This window comes from Erythrolamprus reginae, chromosome 1 (assembly GCF_031021105.1).
Source record: "Erythrolamprus reginae isolate rEryReg1 chromosome 1, rEryReg1.hap1, whole genome shotgun sequence".
Lineage (NCBI taxonomy): Eukaryota > Metazoa > Chordata > Lepidosauria > Squamata > Dipsadidae > Erythrolamprus > Erythrolamprus reginae.
The window spans coordinates 60,045,301-60,066,339 of NC_091950.1; the positions used below are offsets into that span (position 1 = coordinate 60,045,301).

General features: G+C 39.0%; 1 protein-coding gene across 2 annotated transcripts in view; it reads left to right on the top strand.

Annotated features, from left to right (window-relative positions):
* GALC (galactosylceramidase) overlaps positions 1-3,458 on the top strand; it is a 53,797-nt gene extending 50,339 nt beyond the window's left edge. For both annotated transcript variants that reach the window (XM_070753875.1, XM_070753867.1), the window contains exon 17: positions 1,082-3,458. In XM_070753875.1, the coding sequence (XP_070609976.1) occupies positions 1,082-1,225 (144 nt within the window). In that variant the 3' untranslated portion in view covers positions 1,226-3,458. The remainder of the gene's footprint in view (positions 1-1,081) is intronic.
* The last annotated feature ends 17,581 nt before the right edge of the window (positions 3,459-21,039 follow it).

A 21,039-nucleotide genomic window follows, 5' to 3' on the forward strand; every position in this document is an offset into this window, starting at 1 on the left:
TGAGTATGTATTTGTGTGTTGTGATATTCTGATTTATTCCTCTGAATGAACTGAGTAGAGGAAATTTCTACTACTTATTTTAGCGTGCTGTTCCTGTGCCATAGAGATGACAGGAATTAATTAACTTGGAAAAAACTCTGAAATAGCAAGATACAGTGATACCTTGTCTTACGAACTTAATTGGTTCCGGGAGGAGGTTCATAAGGTGAAAAGTTCATAAGACGAAACAATGTTTCCCATAGGAATCAATGGAAAACCAATTAATGCGTGCAAGCCCAAAATTCACCCCTTTTTCAAGCCGAAGCGCCCGTTTTTGCGCTGGTGGGATTCCCCTGAGGCCCCCCTCCATGGGAAACCCAACCTCTAGACTTCCGCGTTTTTATGATGCTGTAGGGGTTCCCAAAAGGGAAATCCCAGGATCGCAAAAATGGGCACTTCACTGGCAACAGAAGTCCGGAGGTGGGGTTTCCCAGCGAGGGAAGTCTCAGTGAAATCGCAGCATCGCACAAACACGGAAGTCCTCGAAACCCCACCTCCGGACTTCTGTGTTACCCCTCCCACTGAAAAACGTTCGTAAGAAGAGGCAAAAAAATCTCGAACCCTGGGTTCGTATCTCGTAACTTTCGTATGACGAGGGGTTCATAAGACGAGGTATCACTGTATATCAATTTTCCCTAACTGTCTCCTTCCCAGTTCCTATATTCTGAGTTCCAGAAGTCTCAGAAAGGGTCAGACTGGGTGTGGAATTCTGAAAGTTAAGCTCCATGTCTTTGTAGAGTATCCAGTTGTGGATAAGTATGCATGGTGCAAATAAAGGTCAGTGGGAGGGGTAACCTTTGGTTATATAGAATGTGGCTACGATTTGTTTTCTGGTTTCAACCCAGTATACATATTTTGTGAATTTATTTTCAGTGGAAAGCTTGCACTGCAGATCTCTCTCAAAATGGAAGATCTAGCATTTGCCCTGTGGGCAAATATTTTAGAACGATTTATTTTCTGACTTATGATGTTCTTCAATATAAAACTGAAAACAATATTGATTCCTCAATACAAATTTGTACTTTTCCCTTCTTGTTGACAGGGATCCAATATCTATGGCATGTTGAATGGCTATCCTCTGTGGGAGAAAGTCACCAAACACAGTCCAAAGAACGGCTGGGCAGCTATTGGGACCCATTCTTTTGAACTGACACAATTTGATAATTTTCACATTGAGGCCAGCTGAGGTTTCCATCATACATTGTGAATTCTGAATGTGCCTAGTCAAATCTTAATTTAATACTGTGTTCAAAATAATATAAGACCCTGTCTTATATTATTTTGAACCCTGAAGTAAGTGCTTGGCCTTATTGTTATGCACTCAAAAGCCCAATTGGGCTTATTATCAGGGACTTTCTTATTAATTATTAAGTAGTTAATTATGCTACTGGAGATTTTTGATTGTTTCTTGCTAATATTAATATACATTCAATGTTCTTCTGATTACCAATTACTTCTTTTCCTTCTTAAAATCATATCTTTTAAAATCATATCTTTGTTAAAACATTTTTGTGCAAGCTATACACGGAAATGTGACAGGGTCATATATTTTTAACTGATAGAAATTAAACTGTTAAGATTAGGTAGCAATATCCTCTTTCAATATTTCTGGATGGCGTGAAGTCCATTTTGTGTGTGTAAAATTCACCTTGCAATCAGATGGAATGCCTCATATCTGTTATGAAGCATGGAATGATGAAATCAGGATTTTAGTGGATTTATATGTCCTCTACTAATACAGGGGTAGGCAAAGTTGGCTCTTCTATGACTTGTGGACTTCAACTCCTAGAATTCCTGAGCCAATCATGCTGGCTCAGGAATTCTGGGAATTGAAGAGCCAACTTTGCCTACCCCTGTACTAGGACATGAGATTTTACTCCTGGTTTTCTAATGTCTTAATACACTTATCTAATTATAATGAAGAAAAAAATACCCAGCTTATCACTGGCTGGCTTATTTGTGAAGTATCTTCTTTTAAACTACCTCTTGTTGACAACAGCAAATATATTGAAAATGCCTATTATTAATCTTTAGTTGGTAATCCAATAAACACAGATAGCTTTATAGTTTTCTTCTTTGTGTTTGACTAGATACATTGAAGGAGAAAAAGTGTAGAGGTAAGCCTTAGTGAAGTTAAAAATTATGATGGGCCTCCCCAGAGCTACTTATGACTTGTTCTTGCAGTTCTAATGGCTGCATCATCTCCAAAATGTGTCACATAATCACATTTTGGAGTTTGACAACTAGCTTGGATTTATGGCTCTTTTCGGCATTTGGTGGTCATGTGATTGTGATTTTTGGGGGTTTTTTTCCTGGTTTCTTGCTTTTACTTCTGGTTTCTGGGAAAAAAACATCCATTGGTGAAAACAGATTGGCTTAATAATCATGGTATTTATTCAACAACTGCCACAAAAGAGGACGTAAAATTGGACACTGTCACATGGTCATCCTATTAACAACTGCCATCATACCATCATAATTCTAGACTTATTTATGTTGTAAGTCAAGGACTACCTGTAGGTGATGAAAATTCATGAGACCTTGTTTTATCTCATGTCTGCAGGCCAGTATTCAAATGAAGGTACTATTGCACAAGGACGTACGAGCAGTAAAAATGTGAAATTTATTACCCAAAGAATTTCACAAGCATCATTATCTGTGGTTGATGTACATATCAAGGCCCTAGCTTTCATGAATAAGAAGTCATGCATAAAAACAATATTTCACATACATTAACTTGCAAATGCCAATGTTCCTTTATGCTTTTTGGTAAAAATTTAATATTGATGGGTAAAATAATGTTTTTATTTATTGATCTTTTAACACTTAACTAGTTAACTTTAATACTTCACTAGTTTCCATTTATTTTATTACTTAGTATTTTGAAGTGTACAGGATAAGGTACTAAATACAAAATAGTAGAGAATAAAACTAATACAAACTGGCAATATATAGGGCACAGCAAATAGCTCTCTATGAGAATGTACTAAGTTGTCCTGACTATATAATTGCAAAGGTATACTGAATAACTATAGTTGAGGAAAAATATTAATACAGAATTCTAAAATTGCTCAACTGAAGTCTATAAGGTTCTGATCAATATTGATCAGTTCATGTGCATATTTTGACAAATGAAGTTGAGAGATGAATAGTCTATATAAGATTAGTTATCCCAGAAAGGGCAGTGGTTGTGGATTTGTTTTCTTTGCTTGTTACTATCGATAATCAGAAACCTTTGCAGTGCTGTTGCAAATTATATATTGTACACCTGGATTTTGTTTCATGTTTTCTCATTTTTTATCTACCATTGAATAAACTCTAATATGTTCCTGTTTCTGCTAATGTTATAGATTGCTGGCTTTATAGAAAGAATATGTAACTTCTTAAAACTGTTCCCCTTTATAAAAATAATAATTCAATTTTGTGTCTCTCTTCATTTTCTTGTAGGCAATGTCATGATATTCAGTAAAAACTAACGGGATATACTACTTTGAAAGTTGATTCTAATAAAATTGTGTTTATGCTTTAGATAGCATTACAAAATATTTTTATTAAATGACACACTGAAAACTTTTAGCACAGTCAAGTTAAACAGTCCAGTTATACACATTCAAATCAATCAGTATCTCTCAATACAATACTACAAGCCTGTCTTTGTCTTACATATCAGACATACATTACAGCCTACAAATACATCAAATTAACAAAGAGCTTACTACATCAGTCTCAGTGAATCAGCATAAAAGAACAGAGAGCAGAGAGAATCATGCTTTCTGGCTCCCTCTTATGGCAATTTGCAACACTACCTCTAAGCTATAGTACTTCAAATAAAACTTCGTTGTTAGCTTGTTTATATATTGTTAACCCAACTGTTTTCTAAATAGTACTAATATTCTCCCATTTGGGTGACTAATATATAACATTTTATATTTTCAGTTTATAACTTTCACAACATTCTTTATGCTTAATAGCACCTTGAGTCTTGGTAAATTGATCTGCAATATTGTTTTCACTTGTACAATATTCTAACTGAATCATTACTTTGTACACACTGTCTAACATTTAGATACCTTGAGTCAGTATGTTTTTATCTTGTCTTCACAGCTAAACTATTAGCCTTATTAATTGCAGATTGATTGACTTTATACACAGTAAATGGCTCTTGTACAGTAATTCCTATATCCTTTAACAATTGTTTATAATATACCGATTCTGTACACATTAATGATAAATGCGAGAATTCTGCTTCCATAGTGGATAAAGTAATTAATTAATTAGATTTGTATGCCGCCTCTCTCCGTAGACTCGGGGCGGCTAACAACAGTAAAAAGACAATATGAACAAATCTAATATTAAAAGTAATGTAAAAAAGCCCAATTTAAGAAACCAATCATACATACAGACATACCATGTATAAATTTTATAAGCCTAGGGGGAAGGGAATATCTCAATTCCCCCATGCCTGATGACAGAGGTGGGTTTTAAGGAGCTTACGAAAGGCAAGGAGGGTGAGGGCAACTCTGATATCTGGGGGAAATTGGTTCCAGAGGGTCGGGGCCACCACAGAGAAGGCTCTTCTCCTGGGTCCCGCAAAACAACATTGTTTAGTCGACGGGACCAGAGAAGGCCAACTCTGTGAGACCTAACTGGTCGCTGGGATTCGTGCAGCAGAAGACGGTCCCGGAGTTATTCTGGTCCGATGCCATGAAGGGCTTTATAGGTCATAACCAACATGTTGTCTTATGAGTCATTGTATCAGTAGCAAAGCTTGCATCGGCACAAGCAATTAACACTAGTTCATTTCTTGATTCTAAATATAAATAATAATGTATTGTGTGCTTTAAATAACTTAAGTATTCGCTTAGCTCCTTGCTAATGCTTTTCATTTGGTTTAACATTATATCTAGCCAATTGATTTATGCTGTAAGATACAGTAAATCTGGTCCAGACCAATTACTCAAATATGAGAGACTACCAATTAGAAATATATTTCCTTATCAAATAAAGGGTGTTTAATATCACTGTGTAAATCCCTGATCCATTGGTATCTTAACAGTTTTACACTTCTCCATATTATATCTTTTTAACAATTGGCTAATCTACTTAGCTTGAGAAATTTTGAATTCTCTTATTCATTGTTAGCTTGTTTGTATATTGCAAACCCAACCATCTTGTACATAGTGCTAACAAAGCCGGTACAGCATATGTATATTTCTTATTTCTTAAACAGTCTATTTTTTATTGCTTGAGCTGTCAGCAAAATCTTTAGCCACCATTTATTTATTTATTTATTAGATTTGTATGCCGCCCCTCTCCGAAGACTCGGGGCGGCTCACAACAATTTAACCACCTTCTGATTGGCTCCTTGCTGACAACTCCTGTTCTGCACTGGCATGGCAGTTTCTCAATCTGCACTGGGGTAAAAAAAAAAGGAATATGGTTTACCAGTTATTGACTGGCTATAACTTCTCAGCATTACTGCTGAAGCTGTGAAGCTATTGGGTTTTGTCTCTTCTTTCAGTTTGTCTGCCACTGCTTTGTTGAAATCCATGCCTACTACCTTTATACTGAAATCCATGCCTACTACCTTCCCCGATAGTAAGACCCCCCCCGATTGTAAGACATATGGGGGGTTTCAGGGGGTTTCAGGGGGGTCGGCTAATATAAGTCATACCCCGAAAGTAAGACATATGTCTTACTTTTGGGGAAACACGGTACGATATGCCGGAGAGCCGGAGAAGGGGGCGTCCGGACCCCCCCACCCCCAGCAGAAGCCAAGGGGGGGTTCCTTTCAAGCGGCGTTGGGCGAAAGAGGGCAGGCAGCCAGCAGCAGAAGGCGAGAGGTGCCTCCTTCTCCGGCTCTCCGGCAGATCGAGCGCGCGAAGAGGCACCTCTCACCTTCCGCCGCTGCTGGCCGCCCTCTTTCGCCCAGCGTCGCTTCGGAAGCCACCGAACGCTGTCAGGGGGGCGCTTGGCGACCGCCTCCGTTCGCCAAGTGCCGCTCGCCAAGCGCCCCCCTGACGGCGTTCGGCGGCTTCCGAAGCGACGCTGGGCGAAAGAAGGCGGCCAGCAGCGGCGGAAGGTGAGAGGTGCCTCTTCGATATGCCGGAGAGCCGGAGAAGGGGGCACCTCTCGCCTTCTGCTGCTGGCCGCCCGCCCTCTTTCGCCCAGCGCCGCTTGAAAGGACCCCCCCCCTTGGCTTCTGCTGAGGGTGGGGGGGGTCCGGACGCCCCCTTCTCCGGCTCTCCGGCATATCTCAGAAGCCAAGGGGGGGGGGTCCTTTCAAGCGACGTTGGGCGAAAGGGCGGGCGGCCAGCAGCAGAAGGCGAGAGGTGCCTCCTTCTCCGGCTCTCCGGCAGATCGAGCGCGCGAAGAGGCACCTCTCACCTTCCGCCGCTGCTGGCCGCCCTCTTTCTCCCAGCGTCGCTTCGGAAGCCGCCGAATGCCGTCAGGGGGGCGCTTGGTGACCGCCTCTCCGTTCGCCAAGTGCCGCTCGCCAAGCACCCCCCTGACGGCGTTCGGCGGCTTCCGAAGCGACGCTGGGCGAAAGAGGGCGGCCAGCAGCGGCGGAAGGTGAGAGGTGCCTCTTCGATATGCCGGAGAGCTGGAGAAGGGGGCACCTCTCGCCTTCTGCTGCTGGCCGCCCGCCCTCTTTCGCCCAGCGCCGCTTGAAAGGACCCCCCCTTGGCTTCTGCTGGGGGTGGGGGGGGTCCGGACGCCCCCTTCTCCGGCTCTCCGGCATATCGCAGAAGCCAAGAGGGGGGTCCTTTCAAGCGGCGCTGGGCAAAAGAGGGCGGGCGGCCAGCAGCGGCGGAAGGTGAGAGGTGCCACTTCGCGCGCTCGATCTGCCAGAGAAGGAGAAAGAAAGAGGTCGGGTTGTGTGAAAGAGGCTGGGGTTGGGGGAAGGGGAGACGTAAGATGTGGTTTTTTTTTTTTTGCAACGCCGCTCAAAAGGTGCCTTGGCTGGAAGAGTAGCTGGTTTCCAGGGCATAAACTGGCTCGCTTCCGGGGATGGTAATGTAAGACATACCCCGAAAGTAAGACATAGTGGGGCTTTTGGGGGTAAAAAGAAAGTAAGACATGGCCTTACTATCGGGGAAACACGGTATCACTTGCCAGTTAAGCTGATAACTCTACTCCCTCGACTATAAATTCTTCCTTTCTATTCTCCCACACAACACAAATCTTTCTTAAAACACATAGACATTCCCATATTTGACTCCTCAGTGTTTTCCTTTAATAATTTGAAACCAGGTTTAGTCTTCAGGCTGCCTTTAAAGTGCCAGAGGGTGGGGTGGGGGACAAAGAGAATATAACCTCCCAGCCATCACCATTTTTGGAATGCTATGTCTCTGCAGACTGCCAAACAAGTATTGAAGAGCAGAGTTCACCAGTTCTTCAACAGAAGAATACTGAATTGGATAATTGTATTTGTATAACTCCCAAAAGAGATTTTAATAGATGGGTGTGACAAAGGTATATGAGCTTAAGCTTTAAGAGATGAGGCTGAGAGATGCAGGCTCACACAACATTTCACACCTTTTCCTCACACTTTTTAAAAATCACTTTAAGAGAGTAAGAAGCAATTTCAGCAAAGCTTTATCAAAATAACCAAGCACTGACTTTTCTACCTGCAAGCCTCACTAACTGCTGTGGTCCTATACTTGTTCTGAATTATAGCCTGTCATAGCCTGCCACAAAAATATCAAGCTTTTCTTCCCCCCAGTCTGGACTCTTAATGTCTAGCTTGAAGCCATTTTAAAATTGCATTACTTAGAAAATTACATAAACTTGGGAAATACATTTATCTAATATATATGCAACTTTCTCTGTTTGCTAAATAATAGAACTATTTCTGTCTAGAATTTTTTTAAAAGCCTTAAAAAACATTTTTTTTTCATCAGTCAGACTGGCAGTTGGTTATTTGACAGGCATGCCTTTGATCTTATTTTCCTTCTTTAAGGTTCACCACAAATTTTCTGACTTGTGTAGAAAGGTCTTCTCCTCCTCATGATATTTTGAGTAGTGCTCAAACAATTCTTTTTGGCAAACTCTTTGGCATTTGTCCACAAGCAAATCCAACTTTTTTATCCTTTCTAGTTTCTGCAAAGAACCGTTCGTCAATCTTCAGTAGCCAATTGCTGACAAACTCAATTTTAGCTGCCAGCCATCATCTCCATTTCCAATCTTCTTCCTAGAGACATCCCTGATGTTATTTGACATCTAATGCAAGTCCAGGTCTGGTACATGATGCCAGCCTACTTGCATCTCTGATTTTTCCTGTGTCAATTTTCATACGAGAATCTAAAGTGCAACTCCCAGTTCCTTAGCAGCAAAGTAAGAACAAACTGTTTTATTTGTACAGTTGCATTAATATATGAAGAGCTGATAAGAACCTATAGTGGAGAACAGTCTATCCCATACAGTATTCCTACGTTTCCACATTACAGCTTTCAGTAGGGAAAAAATGATGTTGATCTCTGTTGACAATTTTGCTGCATCCCTTGATAAAATAGGACAGCATCAGGCATGTGGCTCAGCGATTTAACTCAACGAGACCTAGGTAATGGCAATCATTGGAATTTTCTTCCTTCTCTTTTATTTTTACTTGGTTTTTTGTTTTTTTGTTTTTTCTGTCTGAATTAGAACTGTGCCTCTATTACTTGTTTGCATTAGAAAGTAGTGGCGCTCAAGTTATTAAAAAAAAATATAGGCATCCATTTTTGATTGGGAACCAAAGTGTTTTCTGTTTCTTCAGTTAGCATTATTTGTAACTTACAAGATGCCCATAGGAAGGAAAGATAGATAGTTGAATTATCTTGGAGGGGTATACAGAGCAAGGAAATGCAGTCAGAAGACCTGTGAATTGGCCTGAATGACTATAGCTCCACCACTAAAATTCTTCCCTTGCTTTCCCACTCCATCTTTTTATTAGTCAACTTAATAAATAGGAATTAACCCCATTAATTACTCATACCAATTCATTCTCATATGTACTGTTTTGAGCTTCTCAAAATTGCAAAATGCAAATATAAGTTTCAGCCAATATTGGTGTCTGCAGCTGCGACTTCTATAAATATTGAACTCAACGTGGAAAGTTTTCTTGAGAGAAATATAGTGCTGATGCTTTAATTTTTCAAAGAGTTATAACTGACTATTAACAGAATAACATGATGGTTCAGTGATGCTGGAAGTGGATTTCATTCCACATACTGAAATGTGAAGCAAGATTATATTGCAATGTTTTGGCTTGCCAGAAATAAAAAGGGCAGGAAATAATAAATCTCAGAATAAATTTCTAATGTTCTGCTTCAAATAGATATTCAGGGAGAACTGGATTCCCCCCCCCCTCACTCTGCATTACATTAGAGAATTGTGCATTGACTGCCTACTATCAAACAAAACAAATTTCTTTTCATTCCTATGACTCTTACTTTTGGTTGAAATGCACTGAAGCAATAGAATTGGTGAAGAGCATGGATGGTGAGAAGTAAAACTGTTCATGCAGCTAAGGTTATTCATTATGCTCTTCCCCTTAGCCATCTATTAAGGCTTCAAATCAGCGAAGAACTGCCGTCTTCGGCACCACTGGTGCACCCTCCGAGACCATTGCAGGCATGGGCACATCATTGGCACAAGATTTAGCTGTGCATGCGCAGCAAGCAAACTCTCATGTCAGGACATGTGTGTGAGAGAAATTTTGGAGATTTTCGCCAATATTTTAGCTGATATACCCAGTAGGAAATCAGTGAAAATCACAGAAATCTCACTCACACGAGCATCTTCTTGCAAGATTTCGCTTGCTGCGCATGCACAGAAGCAAAATCTCGTGTGGGAGTGCACATCCATGCGCTGGGGACATGCAGCTGCATGCGCATCCCGACCATTCTGGTAGCAGGCCATAGGTGCTTCAAATGCATGTTCAGTCAGCAGCAATAGGAGGGATCGTGTCTACAGTATGCTTTTTATTTCTCTTCCCAGATTTTAGAAAGGAAATGCTCGGATTATCTAGTCCGATTTGTCCAACAGTGCAAGAAAGTTCTTAAAGGCCTTCAGAAAAGGAGAACCTATATTGGAAAAGGGTAATATCAAACATCTTTGATATAGTTGCTATGTAAACTACAGTACATGGATGTATGAAAGAGTCTGCTGAGAGCAGTATGTCTACAGATTTTCTAAATATCAAAGGAATGGAAATGATGTGCTGTTCCTAAGGGTATACAGTGATCCCCCGATTATCGCGAGGGTTCCGTTCCAAGACCCCTCGCGATAATCGATATTTCGGGATGTAGTGGTGCGGAAGTAAAAACACCATCTGTGCATGCGCACCCCTTTTTCCATGGCCGCACATGCGCAGATGGTGGAGTTTGCGTGTGGGCGGCGGGGAAGACCCTTCGGCCGCCCAACAGCTGATCTGCTCCGCAGCGCGGCAGCAGCGAGGAGCCGAAGATGGGGTTTCCCCGTTGCCCAGGCAATGGGGAAACCCCATCTTCGGCTCCTCGCTGCTGCCGCGCTGCGGAGCAGATCAGCTGTTGGGCGGCCGAAGGAACCTTCCCTGGGTCTTCCCGCCGCCCAGGCAAAGGGGAAACCCCAAGATCGCTTGCCGCTTGCCGCTTGCCTGTCACCCGCTCGCCCGGCCGCTCGCTTGCCGCTTGCCCGTTCACCCGCCCACCCGGCTGCTTGCTTGCCGCTTGCCGCTTGCCCGTCGCCCGCCCGCCCGGCTGCTCGCTTGCTGCTTGCCGCTTGCCCGTTCGCCCGCCCGCCCGGCTGCTCGCTTGCCGCTCGAGAGCAAGAGGGGGAGAGATAGAGAAAGAGAGAGAAGGAAAGAAAGAGATGAGAGAGGGAGGAAGAGAGTGTGAGAGAGGAAGAAGCAAGATAGAGAAAGAGAGAGAGAAAGGAAGATGAGAAAGGAAGGGAGTGATGTCATCGGGTGGAAAAATCGCGATATAGCGATTCGCAATGATCGGGATCGCGAAACTCGGGGGATCACTGTATTACAAAGGAAGGCTTCCCTCTATGTACCAGAAAACAGGCTATGGGGCAACTTCAGAAGGACATCTATAGCAAGTCTTGACGGGCAAACAGGTTCATAATGAAACAGATGAACCAAAGCATTTAGAGCTTTGAAGGTCAATGTCAAAAACCTTAATTTGTGTCTGATAATACAATTGGCAAGCAGTGCACACATCATGTCATCTCTGTAGTTTGCATTCTCTAAGTGGTCAGACTGATAGATGTCCCAGCTATATTAGATGTTGCTTTGAAAGATATATCTTTCCTTGCAGCCATATATTAGACAAAAATTTATCAGTAGTAAGTAGTAAGTTACTATATTTTGGAGTATAAGATGCACCTTTACCCCCCTAAAAGGCTGAAAATTTGGGTGTGTCTTATACTCTGAATGTAGCTTTTTGAAGGGTTTTTTTTTTAGCCCTAACAAAGTACCAATGATCTTCCCTATTCTTACTGGCTTGCAGGCTTTTTTCCATTGCTAATCACTCCAAGGAATGTTTTTCCAGCCCTAATGATGTGCTAATAATGTTCCTTGCTCTTACTGGCTTGCAGGCTTTTTCATTGCTACTCTCGCCGAAGTTTTTTTCTAGCCCTAAGTCTTTGTAGGCTTTTTTTTCATTGCTACTTGCTTCAAGTAAGGTTTTTTTAAAGCTCTAACCAGGAGATAAAATAATGTGCTGAAACTGACCAGACTAAAGACATTAGCCAGATGAATATTTGATAGGCAGATTCCCCCCCCTATTTTCCTCCCCAAATCAAAGGCGCATCTTGTACTCCAAAAACCCCGCAGTAAATGTTTTTCAAACTAAAAGAAAATTAAAAAATAATTCACAGATTTTGTGCAATGTTGTAGAAACACTAAATCTGTGAATGTATTTAGATTAACTTTTGCATGTCATTGCATGTTAAACTCATACCCTGCTGATATATGGGAACTAGCCTTTCAGTTCAGCGATAAATTAAGCTGTCACTCTCCAAGGCATAAAACATGCTGTCTCAATCAGCAGGCTTTTCTTTCATCCCCTTTCATCCCTGGCTTTCCTGTATTAACTGTGCTTTTTCACCATTACAGGCTGTCATAAGTTCCTAGATGGTATGTTTAGCAGAGCTTGGTCAAGAAAAGGTGCTGCATTTTGTTTTTCATTACAAAGATGGATTGCAGCAATTCTCTGCTGTCCAGCCTCCCTGATGAGGCCTTTCAGCATCCATAGCTTTTCTTGCTGCCAGGCACTTAGTCTTATTAGGTCATCTCAAAAGCAAACTTCATTTCAAGGCATTGTGTGGTGTCATATGCAGCAGTGTATCTTAGGCGACAAATTTTATTTAATGTCACAAATTAACTTGCCATTTCTTCATTGGATGGATTGCTTTTTAATCCCTGAGGTTTTTTTTTCCTTTACAAGCAAGCCCCCTCCTCCACCCACCACCCACCTTTTTTTAAATATGAAGGATGAAGGAATCACTGAACCATTGAATGAATGAAAAGATAGTTTGACGCAAATATTTTGCAATTTGATTTGGTGAATATGAAATTGATCTGATCAAATTTTTAAATTTCCCTGATTGTAATGGAACCACTCAAGCATTTGCTTGATTTTCATCATAGACACTACACACAGGTATTGTTTTGGAGCAAAATAAATAATTGGGTAGATCCCTATGGAAATTGTAAGCATTGCCAACTTATAAAACAAGTAACTACAGCAGCTAACATCTCCTTGTATATCTGCCTTCTGCAATGATGTTGTAGCTGGTAATCAAAGAAATCCATTATGTAATAGAATAGAGGTCCCCAACTTGGCAACTTTAAGACTTGGGGACTTCAACTCCCAGAATTCTCCAGCCAGCATAGCTGGAGCATAGCAATATGTCAATTAGTATATAAGGTATAAAGTTTTCATTAATTAATTAATTAATTAATTAATTAATTAATTAATTCATCCCATCATTATTATTTTTTATAAACAACTCAAGGAAGCAAACATCCTTAATACTCTTTCCTTCTCCTGTTTACCCCACAACAATCCTGTGAGATGAATTGGCTGAAAGAGATTGACTGACCCAAAACTAGCTTTCATCCAGAAGGTGAGACTAGAACTCACCTTCTGCTAATTTCTAGCCTGATGCCTTAACTGCTAGACCACATATGAAGCACATTGAGGCAATATATTCCTGAGGATAATCAGGCAGCAATTGTGAAGACAAATATGGTAAACCTTTCCCACAGAGCAAAGTTTGTGAACACCCTAAATCAGATTAATTTTCTCTTTGCTGCAAAGAAAGAACATTCTTATCTCAGCTGTGTTGGTAACATCAATGGAAATAAATAATGCCTACTTCATACAGTACATGACAATAATCTATAAAGATTAAAATAAAATATTTTACTCAGCCTAAAACAAACCAACCAAACTCATTTCTGTTTTCTCTTGTTTGTCATCAAAGCCAGTGAATGGGATAGACTTAGATATGAGAGAGTGAAGTAACATGTTATGGTTTGTAGTCTTGAAATTCATTGAATGGTTGTGAGTGTCATCATCTTTGTACAGTGTTATTATGTGATTATCATAAACAGTTTTGTAGATGTCTGGTACATATTTGTGTCTGTCTCTTTGTCTGCCCGTCTCTGTTATATTTTATGCTTTTATTCCTGTACAAAGAGGATAAAGATAGAAAAATATGAATGGACACAGATGAAAACATGACAAGATAAGAATGGAAGATGGAGTTCATGTGGCACAATCAATCAGATCATAGAAGAAGGCATTTTTTTCCTGAAAGATTTTAATTCTCCAGCATGTGGAAGAATACCATATGAAAAGACCTCCAAGAAAACAAAACATAATATACTCCTAAGGAAATTGGATACAATAATGAAATTCGAGTGGAAAATGCTTAGGTGTAATAGAAAAGTACCAAGCTGGGACTGACTGAATTTATAAAGTGAATAAGAATGGTATTAAGTTGCAACCACCATGTGCACTGATTTCTGACACGCAGGGCCAAATTTATGCTGCACTTCAGCCCCAAAATAGAGAATATGAGCGCCAAATGGACTGACACAAAACGTTAAAACTTTCATCAGAAAGTTGGTTAAGTATAATCACCAACATGTAGGTGACCTCATGCTAGATCTAGCTGCAGTTGGATTTTTAAACCTAATCAAGTCAGGAAAGACTTAATGAACTCAATCTGTATAGTCTGGAGCAGTGTTTCCCAACCTTGGCAACTTGAAGATATCTGGACTTCAACTCCCAGAATTCCCCAGCCAGCATTCGCTGACTGGGGAATTCTGGGAGTTGAAGTCCAAATATCTTCAAGTTGCCAAGGTTGGGAAACACTGGTCTGGAGGACAGAAGGGAAAGAAGGGACATGATCGAAACATTTAAATATGTTAAAGGGTTAAATAAGATTCAGGAGAGAAGTGTTTTCAATAGGAAAGTGAACAGAAGAACAAGGGGGCACAACCTGAGGTTAGTTGGGGGAAAGATTAGAAGTAATGTGAGAAAATATTATTTTACTGAAAGAGTAGTGGATGCTTAGAACAAACTTCCAGCAGACATGGTGGATAAATCCACAGTAATTGAATTTAAACATGCCTGGGATGAACATATATCCATCCTAAGATAAAATACAAGAAATAGTATAAGGGCAGACTAGATGGACCGTGAGGTCTTTTTCTGCCGTCAATCTTCTATGTTTCTATGTTTCTAATCTTCCAATGAGTTCAAGCTTCAGTTGATTTCACTTTTTGGTTGTGAGACAAGAAATAGACTGAGACTCGTATTTAGTTTGGCTGATATAGTCTGGCTCTTCTAAAGTTTTGTTAATCTTGGAACTGAATGCCATGTCGCATAGTTTGCAGCTTATAATTGTATTTCTTTCAGCTCAAATTGCATTAGAGACTGAAGTACTATACTCCTGTATATGTTTTATGACATGGTATGAAATCTGAGGTTTGATGCATATTTAATTTATTGATCTTTAATTGATCTATCATTAAAACACTCAGTGAAAAGCTGTATTAATAAAATCCAGTAAAGTGTATAGATTCTGGTAGATTGGAAATGCATAGAGCAAAGAACCATGCATGATAAATTTCTCCTTTTCATGAGTTTGGACCTTAAACCTAGTCTGGCTAGCAAGGCCTTGAATTGGAGTATGCATAGACATGTGTTTGTGTGAGAGAGGGAGAATAAGTAAAGGAAAGATTTAGTATGTTCAGTTCAATATGTGATCAATAACACTTGTATTGCTCCATATATTTCTCTATGCATTCTGGGTCTCTGGATGAATAATAACACCAAATAGCACTAGATGTATTATCTTGTTACACTGCCTTCCCTTTCTCCCAAGTGATATGCTTAAAACAGAGTTTACATTCCTTACATGTGGTATATTTCTGGACAAGATACATGGACAATTTCAGCTGGATCACTTCCCCGTGTATTAATAAATCCACTCATTTTCTCTCTGCCTAATGTAATCGATACAATTATTCAAAATATTAAATGGTGTTTTGTGGAAAATGTTGGCTTCTTGGCTAAGAAAAAGAGATTAGCGCTCCCTCCCCTAGAGTTGGACATGACGGGACAAGGAAAACCTTTACCTTTATTTTAAATTGTTTTCCAGGTCATTATCTTAGCTTGTCATTTGTATTTCCTCTTTACTGTTGTCTCTATTTGGTAATCCACAATTTCATTTTAATATGAATAAGCTTGTTTCACCTCTTCATTCTATAAGTCTTTCAAAGCATTCTCTTTAACCACTTTCCTTTCTTCTTTTGTAAATAATATATTCATATAGGTAAACGTTATTTCTACCATTGTAGCTACAAGTCTCTGTTGTCATTCTTCAGAAGTGTTTTGAAATGACTTCGATTTCACAGCAATAGCTATCATTCTTTATAATCCAATGTTTACCCTCCAATTCAAAATTCCCTCATTGTCTAATTTTTGAAAACATAAAGGCTCAAATCACTGTTATTAGTTTGATAGACTAAACAAAGTGGTATTCCCATAAAGGTATTATATACTAATTGTATTAAACCCCCCCCCCCCAAAATCATTTAGCAAAAATCCTAAGGTTCAAAAGTCCATGTATATGTTTGTTAAATTAAATTTTTATTTATCCTTTTGGTATTTGTTTTTTATTTTTAATTCTTAAACTTAAGGTGAAATCAGTTCTCAATGTAAAAAGTCAGACAGAAATATTGCAAGAATGTCAGTGCAGCTGCTAAGGTTTTCCTTTGTAATGATGTTCTTACAATATACTCGATCAGTTCACAATATTAGATCTCAATTGTCCATTTAAATTATTCATTCATTCATTCATTCATTCATTCATTCATTCATTCATTTTGCCCTTCTCCTTAGACTCAGGGCGGCTTACAACATATTAGCAATAGCACGTTTTAACAGAGCCAGCATATTGCACCCACAATCTGGGTCCTCATTTTTACCCACCTCGGAAGGATGGAAGGCTGAGTCAACCTTGAGCCGGTAATGAGATTTGAACTGCTGACCTACAGATCTACAGTCAACTTCAGTGGCCTGCAGTACAGCACTCTACCTGCTGCGCCACCCCGGCTCTGGATTGATTGATTGATTTTCATTAAATAACCAATAATTAATTACTAAATTGATACCATAAATGATTATGAATATGAGCCTCCTCCCTCAAATTTCATTTTGCACACATATTTTTTCTGTGTAAGAGAGCTAAGTGGTTTTACATTATTTACAACCGTGGTATTTTTTATCCAGCCAAGATGAAATATTCTGAGAATCTCTTATTCATTTTAATTATCTTAACTGAGAATTATCATTGAAGAAAATGACTTACTTTTCAGATAATTTTAAAGAGATAGGGAGATACACCTGCTAGTCATATCTAATGCGTCCATCTGTTTCTGTTTGTTGGTGAATAGGGATCTACTGTATTTTTCTTTAGGGAATAAAAATATTCCCTGAATTACTTTTGATTTCAGGAATGTTCAAATATCTCTTGTATAATAATGAAAGAATTGCATTATATATTTTGGTTAGAGTACAACAACAAAAAGAGTTATCAGTGGTACACTGTTTTAAATAATTAAATTTAAATCTATTTTGAATTCTCCATCTATGTAATAGAATAGTTATTGCTACATGTTACAATGTGCTGTTTTGCCTACTTCTAAACAGCTTATAAATGTCAACTGTAAAAAGGTAAGCAGCAGTATCACTCCAGTATATTAAGAAAGACCGAGTTTTTCAAAAATGTAGTAAGCAAGAATTTTATGCCTCTGCCTAGGAAAACATGGTTAAAAAGGAAAAAAAGATCACCTCCTTCTATCCACACAATTATACTGGAGTTAGAATGATTAAAAATATCATAAATATTGCTTTCCAATATTCAAAATAGAAAGGTGGCTTGAAAGATGGATTGACAGCTAGATAGTCATTTATATATGATTAGGTTTTAAGTATACATTTTACAGTATAATGCCACTAGATGGCAGCATTACTTAGGTTAAATGTCCAAATAGTGCTTAAAAAATTGTTCTCCCTTTCAGGAAAACAATTTAATGTATGGCTACTTTTAGATGTCATTTTCTATAGTCTTGAGATAAACACAATTTTGAAATGCTAGCCTGAAAGAAAGTAACTGAGTGGGCAATAAATGATCAAGAATCTGTTGGGACTTTCTAGCCCAACTTTTTCATCTTTGTGTATGAGTGTGGCTTGAAAAAGAATTTTTCTCTGGTTGTCCATTGCTTATCATCCAGATATTTGCTCCTGTCAATAATTCCTTGAAAAACCAGAACAAAGTTTGTCAAATGGAATGGAGAAGGGGACATAAATCCCACACTTTTGAACCATGTGTTGTTTGCTCACGTCCCAGTATTTAATGCTTTTGATTGTTACTTACAAATTCCATTTTGCAAGATTGCATGTATAAAATATTGAAAGTGGATAATGAATGACCAAGCTAAAATTAATTCTAGACAAGACAAAGATGCTATTGATAATATTAAACCATGATGGAACTTGGAATTCTGTGTGTTCTGTTTGTACTTAGGGTTAGGAATGGAGTTGGTCTGAATTTTGCATTCCAGTAGCGTTTGCCTTCCAAATTTAAAACTTGTCTATTTTATAATTCTAAAATCATCAATCGAGCACAAAAAAGACTCTTAGAGAAAAATATACGAAATAGTGCTTTTACAATACGGAAAATTGGGGGAACAATATGCTATGTCAGGAATGGGCATAAGAATACTACTGATAATTAAGAAAAATGTGAATAAAATTTTCAAGGAAATTTTGTGCAATTTTTTTGGGGTTGAACTTTCAAACTGGTGTAGACAGCAACTGAAATAAATATGTATTTGGGGCAATAATAAAATGGCTGGACTTGCGCTTTGCAGTAAGCTATTGTTTAATTATGGTTTATGGTAACCCACAGCAGGCTAGCCTCACTAAGCTGTACACCATGTAAAAAGCTATCTGTCTTTGAGTAAGACTGTAGTTTGAAAGAACTACTTGACTCCATTCTAATTCTGAAGTTTCAGGTAGCAAAATATCTGAAACTGTTTCTCTACACAATTTCTTTTAACAGCTCCTTTCTGGATTACTCTGCCCTGATAATAGCCCTCCCAAGTTGCGGACCCTCTCTGAGGGGCTCAAAAATCACCCCCAGGTGATGGAAGGAGAGAGGGAATTGTCCCTGGGAGGGAAAGCTACAACCACTTCGTTTTGTTGGGGTCCAGCTTGAGCCTGTTGTTATTTCTGGCAATCCACCTATCTGGATGAATTATACACAAATACAAACTAACTTATTGCAACGATTGCAGGAACTCAGTTTAGTGGAACCCAACAAATGTACTTATTGCTCATTCTAGAAACCCTTGCATCCTGGACATAAATTATTTCAACTCCTACACTCAACACAACGCTACAGTGCACTGCACATCAAAACAACTAGACACAGGAACAGTTTTTTCTCGAATGCCATCACTCTGCTAAACAAAAAATTCCCTCCACACTGTCAAACTATTTACTAAGGCTGCATTACTATTACTATTAGTCTTCTCATCATTCCTATCACCCATCTCTTCTCACTTATGATTGTATGATTGTAACTTGTTGCTTATATCTAATTATTTATATCAATACTGATTGTTTCCTGATTGTTTATTTGTAGCCTATGACAATAATTTAGTGTTTACATCATGATTCTTGACAAATGTATTTTTTCTTTTATGTACACTGAGAGCATATGCACCAAAGACAAATTCCTTGTGTGTCCAATCACTTGGCCAATAAAAAAGAATTTCTGAGAGAAGAAAAAGAATTAAAAAGTTTAAAAACAAGTAAATGTTCCAAAAGTGTTTTTTTCCAAAAGGCAATTGGACTTTCTTGTTTTTCTCCCTTGAAAACTTTTCGATTCTTATCCAAGAAGCTTCTTCATTTCAGCTTCTTGGAAGAGAAGAGAAATGTTTTCAAGAAAAACCCCCCAAGAAAGTCCAGTTGCCTTTTGGAAAAGTGCCCTTGGGACAACCATGACCTTAGAATCTCCATTGACAACAGAATACTCCATAGACAAAAAAAATACTTTCAGGAAATCCATTATAAAAACAGACAAAGCTTGCATCCAATTTATTTATTTTATTTATTTATTTGTTTGTTTGTTTTGTCACGTATGTATTGGTGGTATACAACAATGTTTCCCAACCTTGGCAACTTGAAGATATTTGGACTTCAACTTCCAGAATTCCCGAATGCTGGCTGGGGAATTCTGGGAGTTGAAGTCCAAATATCTTCAAGTTGCCAAGGTTGGGAAACACTGGTATACAAGATATAATATTTATATACAGAATACTAGTAAAAGAAAAGCATTAGGACTGGGGATGGAAGGCCTAAGAGACCCCTACTGACCTCTTAGGAATCGGGAGAGGTCAACAGTGGATAATCTAAGGATAAAGTTTTGGGGGTTAGGTGTTGATACTACAGAGTCTGATAGTGAGTACTATGCATTAACTACTCGGTTACTATAGTCATATTTCCTGCAGTCGAGTTTGGAGCAGTTTACTTTAAGTTTGTATCTGTTGTGTGCTCATATGTTGTTGTGCTTGAAGCTGAAGTAGTCATTGACAGGAATAACATTATAGCAGATGATTTTATGGGCTATGCTTAGGTCATGTTTAAGATGACATAGTTATAAGCTTTCTAAACCTAGGATTGTAAGTCTGGTTGCGTAGGATATTCTGTTACGAGTGGAGGCCTCTTCTAGTAAAGTATCTTTGGATATTTTCTAAAGTGTTTATGTCTGAAATGTTGTGCGGCTTCCAGACAGATGAGCTGTATTCAAGGATTGGTCTGGCAAAAGTTTTGTATGTTCTGGTTAGTAGTAGTGGTTAGTAGTAGTCAGAGCAGAAGCTACATAGGATTAGTTAACAACTCCTGAAGCCTTTTTGGTGATGTTGTTGCAATGGACTTTGGTACTTAAGTCATTTGATATGAGTATTCAAAGGACTTTAAGAGAGTGAGGGTTGTTTTCAAGGTCTTGTTTATTCAGCTTGTATTTGGTTTTCTGATTCTTTTTGCCAATGTGTAGAACAGAACATTTTTCGGTTGAGATTTGGAGTTGCCAGATGTTTAACCATTTGGACACAAAGTCAAGGTTTTGTGAGAGAGTAGCTGTGTTATCGGCGGTGTTGAAAAGTTTGACATCATTGGCGAACAGAATGCAGTTGCCTGTAATGTGATCGCAAAGGTCATTTATATAGAGTATGAAGAGTGTTGGTCCAAGTACGCTGCCTTGGGGTACGCCGCTTTTAACCGGAACAGTTATGGCTGTGGAGAGCTTTTTAGGAAACATGCAGATAAACCATCAGGCCCAATTGATAAAGAAGGTTTACGATTGTGTAATGCTTTTCCAACTATGTCTTCAGTGAAGTCTAATTGAGTTAAGTAATTGTGAGTGTTTGAGGTGCGATTAGTGAAT